The following is a 17382-nucleotide window of genomic DNA, read 5'->3' as shown; positions in this document are numbered from 1 at the left end:
TTCAGCTGAACTTAACCAGCTAGGTATTTGGCAGAATTTTCTTCTAAATCTAGCCAGTCAAATTTTGATCAGGTGGATTTGCAAACTTAACCGATTAGTTCTGAAAATCAGTGCTAACCAGCTGGAAAAAAAAAACAAAAAACCAGACAGTCATCTGGATCCCCACTCCTTCCAAGAGAAAAAAAACGATATCGGAGCCGAAATATGCCCGGATCCCCCTCTCCCTTTTACCTTCCAATACAAAAATGTGGTGGGGCTGAGAGGCACCCAAACCCCCTTCCCTCCTCCCCCCCCCCCCCCCCCCAGGACAATAAAGCTAGCAGGGCCTCACCTCCACCTCCCTCCCACCTGCAGCACAAGTCTGTTAGGGGGATTTCTAAGCCCTCTCCTTCTTCCCGTCTGAAATACATAAGCTCCCCCATGGATCCCCCACCCCCACCCCCACCCCTTCAACCCTCCAAAATTCACCCGAGTAGGAGGATGCGCTCATCCCTCCTGCTGGATCACATCGTGGCATGGCTTTGACAACAGCGCTAGTGATGTCCCTACTTAGCCGTTGTTAGAGCAATGCTGGGATGCGAGCTGACCGGAGAGATGAGCACAGCCTCTTTCTGGCTCAACCGAGAGCCACTAGGGTAATTTGGCAGGGAAGGGGTTAAGGGTTGCAGATGGGGAGGGGCTATGGGGGACTAATCTATTTTAGATGGGGAGTGGGGGGAGGGGGCTTCTGGAGAGGGACCTAAATGCCTCCCTTACAAACATGCGCTTCAGTGGGAAGGGATGGGGGCGGATCAGGGCACCTTTTAGCCCCGCTACTTTCTTTTGTCTTGGTGGGATGGGGCTCGGGCCTAAGGTTCAGTTTCCTGGACACATTTCTTATGCTTGGAGGGAAGGTGACTGGCAGATTTAGGCCTGCCCTTGCAGGGCCTAGATTTGGCTGGCCAAGTCAGGCAGCTAGCGCTGCAAATCAGCAGTAGTTGCCTAATTTATTCCCTCTGTCCTAACCCCTCCCCCAGGTCCACCCATTATTTGATTGGCTACATTTAGCCATCTACTGAAATTCAAAGGAATAAGTTTAGCCAATTAGGCAGGGTTGATTTTCAAAGGTTTTGATAGTGACCTCATAGCAGATGATTGCAGATCAAAACTAATTGACCCACAGATGTTGATTTCCATACTTAAATCAACACTAGCTCCCCACCACTCCATGACTTTTACACGACTTCTCAACCCTGTTTCCACTTCTGCCCTCTATAACTGTCCCAAGCATGTTTAAATTCCACCACTTCCACTGGGAGGCCGGTCTAAGCACTGTCATTTTCCTTTTTGGATCTTACAAGCCCCTTATTTAATCTAAGACTCAGGCCACTCTCCATGTCTTACCACCAAGCTTTGCAATAATCCAAACAACTGCCAAAACTAGTGAGGCTCTTATTCGAACATCTGACTGCTCTATCCTCACTGATAAGAGGAGTATAACTATCAATTCATTGGAACAGATATATCAAAAGTTTGGTCCAGAGCAAATATTGCTTCAGTTTGGCCCCAGATATTATTCCCATTGAAAATGCTGGGAAATTTTAATTTGATAAATCCAGGGCAATTTTCTCTTCAGAGCAAAACTTTGCTATAGCATGGAAAACTTTCAGGGTTATTTTTTTCCCAACTAAATTGTGCTTCTGAGCAATAAAGAGAATCCCTAGCTATGCCAACAATTTACTCATAGAAATGGAAATGTTTTGACTAATATTTTGTCTACAAACATTGGTTTTCCAAATAGAACATGTAAGAATTCAGAAAAAATATTCTTCTAATTAGGACCACAAGTACGCAATGATGTGAATCCTAAAGGATAAAAGTTATAGGAAGGTCAGCTACAAACAGAATGTACCATATGCAATGTGTACAAGCCTAAAAATAAATACTAGTGAACTAGTTTACTCACCAGGGCATCAAAGACCAGTGTGTCATAGGTATCTGTATTAGAATACTCCATCATAATGGAAAAGAGAGCATCCAGTGTGTCCTGCAGGAACTGGGAGAAGATAAAACCAATAAGTATACTTCACCTGTGAACCGGGAGCAGCTAAGAAAATGCATGAAAAGATACTGAGAAGAACTGGGAGCAGTAACAATGAGGCACCATGGATGGATCCAGAAAAGAACCAAGAATTCCTGATCTGTTTCTAGTCTGCCATTTCTTATGAAGGTGATTGAGAAAGTGCTAGTGGTGAAACTGGAAAATGTTTTAGAGAAGACTAATGTATTAGACTTGGCAATCAGGCTTTCGGCATGGTTTTAGTACAGACTGAGACAGCTCTGGTTGCCTTGACTAATGAAGTAAAGCTGAATGCACATAGGGATAGAGCAGTCTTGTTGATCCAACCGATATGAGTGCTACTTTTGATATAATTAACCACACTCTACATGTGCATAGATTTATGGGGGTAGACATTCAAAACTAAGAGGTAGATCTTAAAAAAGTACGCCAGATTTTATAAGATACACGCGTAACCGCGTGTATCTTATAAAATCGCAGCTGACCCCTCCCCCTCCCCACCTGACTCCTCCCCTCCCCGCCCCGTCTCTTCCCCTCCAGCTAATTTAAATCCTATCGCATATGATAAGGCCCTAACGCACGCGATAAACCTTTTGTAAATAACCCCCTAAGTGAGCTAGCTGAATAAGACTTATCTGGCTCACTCACATGAGATATTCAGCAACATAGCTATGCTGCTGAATATCCCAGAATAAATTGCTACTTAGCCGGATACATTTTATCCAGCTAACTTTAGACCTCCTATTGAGCAGGTCTAACTTATCCAGTTAACTTAACTGTATACATTGAATATTGGTACTTATCCAGCTATGTTAGCTGGATAAGTAACTCCTCCCTAAAATGCCCAGCTAAGTACTTATCCAGATATGTGGCGGCCTCTAAACATGCCCAGATATTCAGCCGCCACTGCTTAGCTGGATAAGTCCATACTTACCCAGCTAAGTAGCACTGAGTATTGACTTCATGGACGTTGGAATTGATAGGAATGTTCTTAATTGGTTTAAATATTTTTGAGGGATTCGTTCCCTGAAGGTTTTCTGGCTATCCAGTTTGTCAAAATCCAGAATTTTTATGTGTAATGTCCCCTAGGGCTCACTTCTGTCAGAAATTCTATTTAATGTCTATCTAGCACTCCAGACTACCCTGATACAGGATTTGGAGTACTGTACTATTTTTTTTATGCAGATGAGATTGAGATGTTAGCACATTTTAATTCTAAATCAGTGGATGCCTCAACCATATCTCAAATTAGATGCCTCAGCCATATCTCAAAATGTTTGAGGAATTTTAAGTTAAAGCTCTACTCTGAGAAATCAGCAGCTGTATGGCTGAATAAAAGGGATAAGATCCCACATTTTCCACCAAGAAGTATGCAATTAATATTCCTTTGAAGAAGGTTGTTAGAATATTAGGAATGAATTTGGATTACAACTTGACTACAACTGGTCAAGTAATTGTAGTGGATAAATCTTCTTTTTAGTTTCTTTGTTTTATTAGCTGCCTTAAATCATTTTTGGAAAAATCAGACCTACAGCTATTAATCCAGACTCTCGTTTTATCTAGATTTGGATTACTACAATTCATTGTATATAGCAGCAATTATGAGGTCCATATTCAAAAGCATTTAGCTGGCGAATTGAGAGGTTAGCTGGCTAATAAGTTAGGAACTAGAATTTAGCCACAAAAATTAGGAGCATTCCAGCAGCATAACTGGGAAGGGTTGAGTTAGCTGACTACGTTAGCCAGCTAACTCCAATATTCAAAGACAGATGGTCGACCTCGTCGGCTAAGTCTCGTCAGGCCCAAAAGCTGTCCTAAAGTGAGCCGGTTAAACTATCTGGTGAACTTTAAGATAGCCAGGTATATTCAGCAGTGTGGCTGTGCTGTTGAATATACAGTGCTACTTAGCCAGATAAGTTAACCGGCTCACTAGCAGAGCTGCAGCAAGACTCGGAACACTCCTCTTCCATCTTCTTTCTTCAGCTCTTGAAGTCAACTGACCCCATCATCTGGAGTCAAGCCAGAGTTAATTAACACAGATGCATCCACTCCAGCGGACGGCATCATTTTGATGCACAATATTGTATTGTGCCCTCCGCTGGAGTGAATGCGCTGGAGTGAATTAACTCTGGCTTGATTCCAGATGATGGGGTCAGTTGGCTTCAAGAGCCAAAGAAAAAAGATGGAAGAGGAGAGCTCTGAGGCCTGGACTTCAAGGCCTGGGCCTAACCCTAGGCCAAGGCCCTGGCATCAGGACCCGGTCTCTGGACTGGGCTGCAGCATCAGCCTTAGGCAGAGGTCTCTTTGTTGGGATTCAGCATCCGAGATGGACCACCGTGTCGGGTCTGAACTTGGGCTCCAGCCTAGGCTGTGGCTGAGGTGGCAGCCTTGCACTAGGCCAAGGCTGAGGTCGTGGCGACTTACTGTGGCTTCAGCCTATGCAAAGATAAGGCTTTGGCACCCAGTCTTCATAGGATATTGGATGGGCCAGGTACTTTTTTTTTTTTTTTAATTTTTTTTTTTATTTTCGCGGGTCTTGGCAAGGGCCCCAGCATCGGCCTGGGCTTTGGCCAAGACCCCGGTGTTGCACTCAGGCCTAGGCCATGGCCCTTGCTTTTGGACTCTGCCTATGCTCTAGTTTAAAATGAATGTTATGAATAGGGTTCATTTCATTTGAGAGGTTCCCAATTTATTTCAGAGCCCACGAATGAAACAAATTGGCCATACTCATCACATTTTTTGCATTTTAAACAAATGCACATCCCTAGAACTGAAGGAGCTTCATTGGCTACCAGTGCATGTTAAATTTAAAATTCTGTGCTTCACCTTTAAAATGCTCCACAGTAGTCTACCACGTTATTTAGATATCGCATTGGTCCCTTACAGAGCAACTTGTGTTCTTCACTCCTTGCAACAAGTGTTGCTGTGGTTTCTATCACCTAATGAGATAAGGCTTACAGGGATTCGGTGTACTTCTTTTTTCATACTAGGTTCCCTTTCTGTGGAATTCCCTCTCTTTTTATATATGAAGAACTACATTCTCAGAAGTTTAGAAAACTAATCAAGACTTGGCTTTTTAATCAAATTTTTAGTTCAAAGGGCTTTGATTGGGGGGAAGGGGTTGTTTCATTTTATTTTGGGTTAGTTTTTTATATTGTGGATTGGGGATGTGGGATGCTGAAGGGAGGGGAGGAGAGTTGAGGATGACTGTTATAATCTATTCTTACATGATATTTTATTGTACATAGCTTAGATGCTATGGTTGCTTGGTGGCATATCAAATTTTATGAAACGCCCCGCCAAATATACTTGCTTAAAGTCATCCGGCTCCCTGCCGGGAGTGGGAGAGTGAGACTCTTGCTCCCGGCAGGGATGATTTTTTTGTCATGAGGGGAGCGTAGGATGGGATGGGGGGGGGGGGGGGGGTGCGAGGGGGTGGGATGGTGGTTCAGGGGGTTGCAATAGAAATTTTTAAAGTCAAAATGGGAAAAGTAGTAAGGGGGGGGGGGGGTGGGGAGGGACTGATGACGGTAATATATTTCGGGAGCGCTGGGCCAGACATTATAATTTACTTAATTTACTTTCAGATAGGAGCCACAGACCCTTTGATTTTTTCCCTTTTTAAATACTGATACAGTGTTACTTTCCTGGATATCTTTTAAAGATTTCCGGATAAGTAGCAGGTTATCTGGCCACACAAGGCTAACCTACATGGATATATCCAATATTCGGCTTGGTTAGCCGGATATCTCAGCCCCTCCCCGGAACGCCGCATCCATCTAAATAGGTTTTTGAATATGGACCGCTAAACATTATGGGGCGGATTTTCAGAGCCCTGCTCGCCTAAATCCGGCCCAAAACCGGGCGGATTTAGGCGAGCAGGGCCCTGCGCGCCGGTAAGCCTATTTTACATAGGCCTACCGGCGCGCGCAGAGCCCCGGGACTCGCGTAAGTCCCGGGGTTCTCCGAGGGGGGCGTGTCGGGGGCGTGTCAGGGGGCGGGCCCGGTCGTCGCGGCGTTTCGGGGGCGTGTCGGCAGCGTTTTGGGGGCGGGTACGGGGGCGTGGCTACGACATGGGGCAGTCCGGGGGCGTGGCCGCGCCCTCCGTACCTGCCCCCAGGTCGCGGCCCGGCGCGCAGGAGGCCCGCTGACGTGCGGGGATTTACGCCTCCCAGAGGGAGGCGTAAATCCCCCGACAAAGGTAAGGGGGGGGGCTTAGACAGGGCCGGGTGGGTGGGTTAGGTAGGGGAAGGGAGGGGAAGGTGAGGGGAGGGCAAAAGGAAGTTCCCTCCGAGGCCGCTCCGATTTCGGAGCGGCCTTGGAGGGAACAGGGGTAGGCTGCGCGGCTCGGCGCGCGCCGGCTATACAAAATCGATAGCCTTGCGCGCGCCGATCCAGGTTTTTAGCAGATACGCGCGGCTCCGCGCGTATCTACTAAAATCCAGCGTACTTTTGTTTGCGCCTGGAGCGCAAACAAAAGTAGGCCTATTCGCGGAGTATGAAAATCCGCCCCTTAGTAAAAAAAAGTGGAGAAAAACAAATAGATCGGCGCCCCCGATGGGGACGGTGAGTATAACAGCATGTTACAGAGTTACTCCATTTATTAAGCTGCTGAATATGAGAGGTTCACCGAGTCCAGCTGCTTTTTAGTAACCAGTGGTGATTTTCTGCCGGATTACTCCCGGTCACCAACCCAACCTACCGACTGGACCCACTCTGAACTTTCTTCCTTTTCCCCACTGCAGCGGAAGTGGAAAGTAGAAGCTGCCGCTGACCCCAACCTGGCACGTTTTCATAGAAAATTACCACTGATAATAGCCTAGCTGCAATCTGTCCGTGGTAATATAGGAGAGTAAGCACTAAATACTAGGGATGTGAATCATTTTTGAACGATTAAAATTATCGTCCGATAATTTTAAAATTGTTCTAAACCATTAGAGTACACGATACAATACAAATGCCCACGATTTATCGTCAGGAGCATTTATATTGTATCGTTAAATAGGGCACGGGAATTATTTGGGGGAGGGTGGGAAAACCGTCGCTCCCTATGACAAGGTAAGGGCAAAGGCGATCGGCGCCATTTTAAAACCTCAAGCACCGGCACCGGCACGATTGAAGGGATGGCTCCTGGACCCCCCGCTAGACCACCAGGTACATCTAAAAGGTTTTTGGGGGGGCCGGGAGGGTGGGAGAAGCAAAGGGGTAATTTGAAAAGGGTCGGGGTGGGGTTTTTTTTTTCAGGCCATCAGCGCCTTTTTATCAGTGGTAGCCAAAATGGCGCCGATGGCCCGAGAGCGGGAGATCGCGCCCGGGACACCCCCCCCCCCCCCACTGGACCACCAGGTAATTTAACATTTTTTTTGGGGGGGGGGGGTCGGTGGAGTTTTGTTTATCTGCTCAGGCCTCACTAAAAATTTAACAATGTGAATTGGAATCGGAACGATTCCAATTCACAATCTCTAACGATCCGATTTTTCCCTCCCACCATCCGAACCTGATCGTTAAGACGATCGGGCACACGATTCACATCTCTACTAAATACACTGTGCATCTCTAATCATTTCTGAGGCACGAAAAAAAAAAAAAAAAATCCTTCCCAAATGGAAACATGGTAATCACTGTCTCTGGACCTGCACTTCTCTTTTGGATGCATTTCACTTTATAATCATGTCACATGGCCATCTCAGTGGCCAAACTTTCCATAATTTCACCACTCTTACAGAATCCCCTCCTTGAAGGCGATAAAATCTATTACCCTTAGCCTGAGAGGATGGCCCAATGTTTTGTTCCTTGTTCCGGAGGGAAATAATCACAAACAAGATCCCTGTAATATCCATCCATATTATCTGAGCAGTGTAATTTAATCCCTTCTGAATCATCTTTACTCCAAGGGAAAAAAAAAGCCTCAGCTGGCATAACAATTCAGTATTGTGTACGCTACTGCTGCATGGCTCCAGTTTGCACTTTTTTAGGACGCTTATCAGCTCGGCATTGTTGCAGTAATTGGGAGCTAAAGCCCGCAGTTAACACTTTTTGATTTTGTGCATACAGCTGAAACCGAGTGCGTCAGGGAACAAGGGGCGCAGATGACATTTTGCACACTGACGTCGCAGAAGAAGGAACGCAAGAGGATCCCGAGTGTACTGCTTCAGAAGATCCTAAACTGGTGAGATTGTTGTGTATCTATATGGGGTGGGCACTTTAATAACCGAAACAATGTGTGTGTGTGTCCTCTGAGTGACTCTCTTGCTCTTATGTGTTTGGCAGGGCAGGACATTTAATACATGGGGTTTGTAGCAGGCCAATCAGAAAGCTACCCAGGCAAACTCTTCTGAATAATATTGACCTTTGGATATCCAGCGATGTATGTGTTGACACTCATTGGTTTGTCCGGGTAACTTTCTGAGTGCCTACTACACACCCCATATTTTAAATTCCCTGCCTTGCCAAACAGATACAATTTAAAAGTGGCAGGGAGGGTGGCATTTTGGGGACGGGACTTTTCCAGACAGTGCCAGTATTCAGCATTACCTGGATAGATTTAGCTGCCTAATTTTAGGAAGGTATTCAGTAGCAGCCTTATCCAGCTAAGTGCCGTTCTCTAACTGTGCAAAATTACCCCAGGTAGCTCTAACCTGCTGAACACGGACCCCTCAGTCCTGTTTCAGATGCAAGTTGGCTGGGCTGCTGAAGCAAATAAAGAACCGTGAGATAACACTCTCCGCCCTCTCGACCCGGTGCAGTTTCTCTACAATACCCAAAAGACATAAGGCACAGCAACTAAAATAAACAGACAAGTCCTCGGGCCACCTACAGACCGAGCAAGTTATGGCGATTAGAGATAAGGAGAGTAGACAGTGTCCTCGCAATGTGCGACATCAAACGCAGTTAAGGGTTTGGAACTTGTTCTTTTCCATTGTATGACAGAAGGAATCCAGACCAGAACTACACATAGGAAAGGCAGAGCTCTGTCCTTCCCGCCAAGTCCTCAAATAGAAAAATCTCCTACTAAGGCTGTTCCTCGTGTGTGTCGTGAATAGATGCCTGCTGACTTCTTTGCATGCCTCCGGCAGGACACAGGTTAATAATAATGGCAGACATCTCACCATTCGGCTCGCATAAACATACCATAAGTGCTAGCAGCGCAGAGCTGCAGAGCCAGAGGATAAAGCAGGACCGTGTGTGAGAGGGCCTGAAGAAGGAACAGCTTACAGGGTTAATTGAAATGCCCACATATGCCAAAAAAAAGGGAGAGACAAGCTATCACAGCTTCCTCTTCTGCAACTGTCTTTGTTCTCAACTGGCAATGCGCCTTTATCTGTTCCATCAGAATTTCTTTGCTTAGTGTTTCAAAGTAAACATTTTACGGTGTGGGACCAATAAAGCAGCAACACTGAAAATGTAAGCCCAGGCTATGAAAATGAAATAATATTCTCTGCAAGTCTAGATTCTCTGAGCTCTCAGTACAGTAAAAAAAAAAAAAAAAAAAAAAGGTCACAGTGTAGGCTTATGGGGGTGTGTCTGCTGACATGAAAAAAAAAATCAGGAAACTTAAACCGTTATTGACAACATCAAACTTCCACACAGTACTACAAGCACTAATATTCGCAAGCGCAGATTACTGCAATGCACTGCTACTTGGATTACCCTATACAACAATAAGACCACTACAAATTTTGCAGAACTCCGCAGCAAATATTCTCACAGGTAAAAGGAAAAGAGGCCACATCACTGTCACACTAGCTGAACTACACTGGTTACCGATAGAACAAGAGTACAGTTTAAAGCACTCTGCACCATACACAAACTGATTCATGATGAAAAAGCAGAATGGCTCAACACAGCGCTACGGGTACATGTACCACATAGAAATCTCAGATCAGCAAACAAAGCCCTCCTAACCATCCCGTCGGTTAAAACAGCACGACTAACCCAGGTCAGAGAACGAGCACTGTCACTAGCTGGACCCATCTTATGGAATACTATCCCCCTGGAAGTAAGATTACAGGGAAATTTCAAACTATTCAAAATAAAACATGGCTTTTCAAACAGGCCTTTTACAAAGAGAACAGAAAAAGTAAGTAAGGAAAAGCTGGCGTTACAAATCAGCACCAAACGACTAGTTTCTTGCCACTGGCCACTATTTTTAAATTCTCACTGATAAAAGTAGATTTAACCTGAAAGTACAAGAACGAATTACATATAAGCTAACTACAAGACATGTATTCAATGGACATTATATGACATGATTCAAATAGATATTGTATGAAAATATATGTTACCGGTTATCTATTGGCACCTCTGTTAAAGTACTAACATTTGTTTTGCCTATTTGTGCCAGCCTGTAAACAGTTATGATGGTAAATAACTTAATGACGGTATAGAAAAGATTTCACATAAATAAATAAATAAACAAAAGAGAGAAAGTGTGGTAGGAGATTACTGTGTACTGTGTGAGTATGAGTGAGGGTGAGATTAGGAGCTCTTTTTGGAAGAAGCTTCAACAGTCTTCCCAATGCTCTTCTACACCACAGGAGAATATCATAGTCTCACAATCAATTTTTATGTGACTTGGAAAAGAGTGGCCAAGAAACAACTGAGATGGGAGAAGGCAGCGGACAGCAACAGAAAGAAAGAAAGAATTAAAGGTATTAAAAATGTCAGGGGAAGAGAGAGAGAGAACAGAATGAAAGATAAACAGCGAGAAGGAAGGAGACAAAGTGACTGATAGAGTAAGAGAGGCAGGAAGGAGTGAAAAAGGAAACAGTAGAAAAGGTGGGAGCCTGTGATGGAGACTGGTGGCCAAAGAGAATGCGAGATTGCAAGAAAGATGAGAGGAGTGAGGAAAGAACATGGGGGAGAGGGCGTAACTCACAAGCTGGGATTACCTTCATAATTTCCCCTCCGTCAACTTTCATCAGCTTCTTGAGGTTCTCTTTCAGCAGGCTTGGGTTTGAGCGCCACTTCAGCAACCCCAGCAGGTCCACTGTGTAGAGAGAAATCTGATCATTAGCAGGTAGATGGCACTTTCACGCTAAACTGCATAATCACTGAATCAATATATTACAGACCAGTAACATTTTTCTTTTTATTTCTTAATATGACAGAAAACGGAAATGAAATATTTACCACATCACTGTGCAACACATAAAAATGTCACTAAAGTATTGTGCCCATCGGTCACAGACGGCGGCAACTTTTGCTGCTCACCTCTCTTTTCCCTGCACCAGCGATTCTTAGAGCCATAGCGGCCTCAGCCTGCAAACGCCGCCTTCCCCCTGCATCCCCGAGACGGCGTGGGCGATCCCGTCCGCCATCATGAATCGGGGATTACCTAGGGCATGCGCGCGCCTGCCAGGCCCTCTCTTATTTACGTCATGGCGGGAACCTCGGGGGCGTCCCCTCCGTATGAGACGTCACTCGCCAAGCGTATTTATACCATCCAGCCTATGCTTCCTACGAGTTAGCAAGGACTTCCTTCCTGCTTATTCCACTCCTTTGGAGACACTTCACTTCGCCACACTGAACTGGTTCCTGAACTCCTGGACTTAGGACACCTTAGTACCCACTCCTCGGGGGCCTTGTTATGTTCTGGCTATCCGCTCTTCAGAGGGCCTTCCTGCCTGGAGAATCCATCTATCCTTGTTTGGGAACCTGCCTGTTCAGCCTTGTGAGTGCTATTCTCATTTCTACTACCTTGCTGACGGAACCGCCGATGTACCCCATGCCTCGGGCCACTACCTTGCTCATCCCAGCTACCTTCCTCTACACTACAGAGTGAGTACCTTCATCTACCTTGCTCAGCTGACCTCCTGCACCTCTCTGAACTACTACTCACTGATCCTTGGCGTACCCCATGCTGTGGGCCACTACCGGATCTACTCTGAGAGGTGTGCCATCTGAAAAGGAGTTTCCTGGCATACCCCGCTCTGCGGGCAACTACCAGGAATATCATCGTTGAGCAACCTTACTGCTCTGGACTGTGTTTTCTCTCCATGTTGTGGGTATTACCCATGTTCAGTGTTTAATAAAGACTCTTACTGTTGTGTCCGTCTCAGCTGAGGCCACGCCCTTCATAGTGAGTCCCCACAGGGCTTCTCCCTGTGGGTGGAGTCAGCTCTCGCTACGATCCAGGGTCCACGACCACACCAGATTATAACAAGTATTCCTTAGCCTGGATGTGCGATACCAGAGAGAATAGGACTGTGTGGTTTTCCATGACACTCCCCAGTAGGAAAGGTCTTGCAGGGAGTGGGTGTGTTAAACAACACTCAGGATCCCACTTTGGTTCATGTTTCCATTCCTTCAGTCCTCTGTCCTGAGAGGGTGGCAGTAACCCAGGGTTGGTGTTCCCATGTCTTAGGACTTGGGATATTTCCTTGGAATCCAAGGAGTATCTTAAGGTAGATAGGACCAAGAGGAGATCCAAAGGAAGAAGGGAGTTAGTCCCATATGCCTCATGTTTTCTGGGGAATAAACTAAGAGTTCTGAAAAGTAGGAGTTATCTCGAGTCACTGCCAGATTGGAAAATCTATGTGCAAAGCTGCTGTTGAAAGAATCTGTCAACAGAGACTCATCCGAAGTTGTATCAGGAGAAACTTCCAGTTACCTGTCAGGAAGGAGTCTACATCTTGCTTCCATGTACCATGTAAGGGAAAGTTCCCAAGGAGGATCCAGAGGCTGATTTAATAAGCTGCGGTAAAGCTGGCGTGCTTTTTTTGTGTGCAGATTTGCGTGTGGCTTTCTGCGGTAATCTAACACGTGTATGTAGTAACATGTTTAGTGTGGAAACAATGAGAGCGCAAACCCTCTCAAGAAGCTGCAGCAGGTTTAGCGGGAGTACATAGAAACATAGAAATTATGGTAGAAAAGGACCAAATGGGCAATCCAGCCTGCCCAGTTAGCTTCCCATGGTAGTATTTGCTCTGCTGTGTCAGTTTTGCTTGATGTGCTTTGCTTATGGACTTGGCCATAGAAGCAGTCCTGTGTTTTTTTATTAATGTCTGTTAATGTATGTTAATCAGTACCCCAAACTGTAAAAAAGTCATGGCTGAATCCAAATTCCTCTTTCCCTCCACCCCTCTCCTTCGAAGCAGATAGCAATGTTGCAGTTGCTTCAAGGCTATTTGCTAATCCATGCCTTATGTTAAGGGTAGTAACTGCTGCACTGTGTAGGCCACCCCCATGCTTATCAGTTCCCCAGACTGTAAAAAGTCAGAGCCCTCATTAGTTTCTCTCTGAATTCAATTCCCCTCTTCCTCTGCCGTTGAAGCAGAGAGCAATGTTGGAGCTGCATCAAATGTATCAAGGCTTATTGATTAAGGGTAGTAACCGCCGCACCAACAAGTTACCTCCATGCATGTTTTCTTCGTTTCCTTTGGACCTGGCCATAGAAGCAGTCCTGTGCTTTTTCCATTATGTCTGTATATCAGTATCCCAGACCACAGAAATCAGGATCCTTGGTTGTCATCTGAATCCAATTCTCGTTTTCCCCCTGCCGTCTAAGTGAGGAGCAATATTGCAGTTGCATTAAAAGTATCAAAGCATATTGGTTAAGAGTAGTAATGTCCATGCCTTCTTGTAAGGGTAGTAACTGCCGTACTAGCAAGTCACCCCACTGCATGCTTATCTCATTTCCGTCCTCTAGCCTTTAGAGATCCACAGTGTTTATCCCATGCCCCTTTGAATTCTTTCACTGTTTCTTCTTCACTACCTCCTCCGGAAGGGCATTCCAGGCCTCCACCACCCTTTCCATGAAGACATATTTCCTGACATTAGTTCTGAGTCGTTCCCCAGGGGTTTCATTTCGTGACCCCTAGTTCTATTGCTTTCTTTCCAATGGAAAAGGTTTGTAGTCCATACATCATTGAAATCTTTTAGGTATCTGAAGGTCTGTATCATATCTCCCCTGCACCTCCACTTTTCCAGGGTATACATAGTCAGATCCTTCAGCCTCTCCTCTTAAATCTTCAGATACAGACCCCATACCATTTTTGTCACCCTTCTGTGGACCCCCTCTATCCTGTCTCTATCCTTTTTGAGATATGGGCTCCAGAAATGAATGCAATGCTCCAGGTGAGGCCTCACCAAGGATCTGTAGAAGGGCATTATCACTTTTTTCATACTGGTTACTCCTTTCTCTATGCAGCCCAGCATTCTTTTGGCTTTAGCTATCACCTTGTCACACTGCTTCACCATCTTCAGATCCACAAGATCCCTCTCTTGGTCCATGCACATCAGTTTTTTCACCCCCATCACATACAGCTTTTTTGGATTACTGCATCCCAGATGCATGACTTTGCACTTCTTGGCATTGAATCCTAGCTTCCAAATTTTCAAACACTCTTCAAGCTTTCTTAAATCACTTTTCATTCTCTCTACTCCTTCAGGCATGTCCACTCTGTTGCAGATCTTAGTATCATCTGCCAATAGACATACTTTACCATCTATCCCTTCCGCAATGTCGCTCACAAAGATATTGAACAGAACTGGCCCCAACACTGATCCCTGTGGCACTCCGCTTAACACCGCTCTCTCTTCAGAGTAGGTTCCATTTGCCAATGCATGCTGTCTCCTATAAGTCAATCAGTTTGTAATCCACACCACCACCTTGGTGCTTACTCCCAAACTTCGTATTTTATTCACACCTCCGATGAAGGACCATATCAAAAGCTTTGCTGAAATCCAAGTAGATCACATCGAGCGCTCTTCCTTGATCCAATTCTCTAGTCACCCAATCAAAAAAATTAATCAACTTTGTCTAACAGGATCTTCTCCTGGTGAATCCATGCTCCCTCGAGTACAGCACCCCCCAGATTGTAGATAGTTCATTATCTTTTCCTTCAGCAGCATCTCCATTACATTTCCCACCACTGATGTGAGCCTAACCGGCCTGTTCTTTCCAGCTTCTTCTCTGCTTCCGCTCTTGTGAAGTGGTAGCAGTGGTGGTTCATCACCACTTTTCTGCAATCCCATGCACCACTCCTGTTTCCACGGATCTGTTGAAAAGATCCTTCAGTGGACCCAATAGCACATCTCTGCGCTCTCTCAGTATCCTGAGATGTACCTCTGTCTCTTGCCACAGAAATGGCAGAAATATTAATCAAATACTTCAGTTCAGTGTTCACTAAAGAAGATCCTGGAGAAGGACCGTTGCTGGTAGACAAGATCGTTGATGGGGATGGGGGTAGATTTATTTATTTATTTATTTATTTAGCAGTTTTTTATACCGACCTTCATAGTAGATAACCATATCGGATCGGTTTACATTTTAACAAAGGGTAAAACTGAGGTAACAATTCTGGTAAATAATAGATAACAAAGGAAAAGGAATAAGTCAAAGTTACAATCAACAAGGTATGGAAAACTTGGAGGCTTAAAGACAAGCTGGAAGGAAGATAGAGGCAGGTAGAATAAATATAACATGATACGAATAATTTAACGGGTTAGAGCATATGCTTTAACCAGGAAATGCCAGTGTCCATTGTTCAGGAGGAAGTGTGTCAAAGTCCTTGTAAGAAGTGAGGCTCAAACTAGTGATTATCCGGTGGATCTGGGAAGGCTTGGTGAAAGAGCCACGTCTTTAGTCTTTTTCTGAAGGTTAAGAGGCAGGGTTCCAATCTGAGATTTGCTGGGATATTGTTCCAGATAGCTGGGCCTGCAATTGAAAAAGCTCTGTCTTTGGTCGTAGAGAGGCGAGTGGCTTTAGTAGGGGGAAATTTCAGAGTGCCTTTGTGGATATCTCTCGTTGGTCTGTTAGAGGAGTGGAGTTTGAAAGGGATATCCAGGTCGAGTTGGAGTTGCTGATGGATGGTTTTGTGTATTAGGGTAATAGATTTGTACAGGATTCTGAAATTTACTGGTAACCAATGTAGGTTTCTGAGGACGGGGGCGATGTGTTCACTGCGGCTGGTGTTGGTCAGCAGTCTCGCTGCCGCATTTTGTAACATCTGCAGTGGTTTGGTGGTAGATTTAGGGAGGCCTAGAAAGAGGGCACTGCAGTAATCTATTTTGGCGAACAGAAGAGCCTGGAGGACTGTCCTGAAGTCTTGGAAAAATAAGAGTGGTCTCAGTCGTTTCAAAACCTGTAGTCTGAAGAAACTGTCTTTGGTAGTTGTGTTGACCATTTTTTTAAGGTTTAGACGATTGTCTATTATTACCCCAAGGTCTCTAACGTGCGTACAGGTGATGTGAGCATTGTGCGGTGAAGGTGGAGGAAGATTGTTTTCATTTGAAGAGATGAAGAGAAGTTCCGTCTTTGAGGCATTGAGGACCAAGTTTAAGCTGTTGAGTAGATTAGTAATGGATAGAAGACAGTTATTCCAGTAGGTGAGAGCTTTTGAGATGGATTCTGTTATTGGGATTAGAATCTGTACATCATCTGCGTACAGATAGTGAATTAGGTTGAGGTCTGTCAGTAGTTGGCAGAGGGGGAGGAGGTATATATTAAAGAGGGTTGGAGATAAGGAGGATCCTTGTGGTACGCCAAGGGAAGATTTTGTTAGAGGTGACTCCTTGTTATTGATTTTGACTTTAAAAGTCCTATTGCTGAGAAAGGACCTGAACCAGTTGTGGGCCGATCCGGAGATGCCGATATCCTCAAGGCGATCCAGGAGGATGTTGTGGTTGACTGTGTCAAATGCCGCCGAAATGTCTAACAGAACTAATAAGAAGGAATGTCCTTTGTCTAATCCCATTATAATATGGTCTGTAAGCGAAATGAGGAGGGTCTCCGTGTTGCGTGATTTCCGGAAGCCATATTGCGAGGGGTATAGGATCTTATGGTCCTCTAGATATTCTGAAAGCTGGGTGTTTACCAGTTTCTCTGTAAGTTTGGCAACGAATGGTAGATTGGAGATGGGTCTAAAGTTGGCTAGTACATTAGGGTCTAGATTGTGTTTCTTGAGGAGAGGCTTAAGAGAAGCAGTTTTTAGGCTGTCTGGGTAGCTTCCTTGAGTTAGAAGGCTGTTAATAATATTTGTTAGAGGTCCTGAGATCGTGTCTGGAATAAGCAGCAGGAGTCTTGATGGGATATTATCAGCCGGATGACTAGATGGTTTCTGTCTTTTTAGAATGGATTCAATCTCTTTGGTGGAGATTAATTCGAAGCTGTCCAACTTAGGTTTAGCGAACAAATTGAAATTCTCATCTGATTTGAGAGGTGTTGTATTAGGAGGAAGGAGGGCGAGAGTATTTAGGATCTTCAGTTGAAAAAATGAGGCGAGTTCATTAGCCTTGGATAGAGCTTGTTCGTCTGGAATAGGTGGCGGGGTTGATTTAGTTATTTGTGTTACGTAAGCAAATAGGGCCTGGGCGTCATA

General features: G+C 45.0%; 1 protein-coding gene across 1 annotated transcript in view; it reads right to left on the bottom strand.

Moving 5' to 3' along the window:
• The window catches only part of LOC115087992 (dedicator of cytokinesis protein 2-like), a 1829205-nt gene that overhangs the window by 1429869 nt on the left and 381954 nt on the right, over nucleotides 1-17382 (bottom strand). Inside the window, exons 19-20 of the mRNA XM_029595813.1 lie at nucleotides 10951-11048; nucleotides 1946-2035 (exon numbers count right to left, since the gene is read on the bottom strand). Of these exons, the coding sequence (XP_029451673.1) occupies nucleotides 1946-2035; nucleotides 10951-11048 (188 nt within the window). The remainder of the gene's footprint in view (nucleotides 1-1945; nucleotides 2036-10950; nucleotides 11049-17382) is intronic.

The sequence above is a fragment of the Rhinatrema bivittatum genome, chromosome 1, assembly GCF_901001135.1.
Source record: "Rhinatrema bivittatum chromosome 1, aRhiBiv1.1, whole genome shotgun sequence".
Lineage (NCBI taxonomy): Eukaryota > Metazoa > Chordata > Amphibia > Gymnophiona > Rhinatrematidae > Rhinatrema > Rhinatrema bivittatum.
Note: the sequence above shows the minus strand (reverse complement) of the source record. Positions and strands in the feature narration are given on the sequence as shown.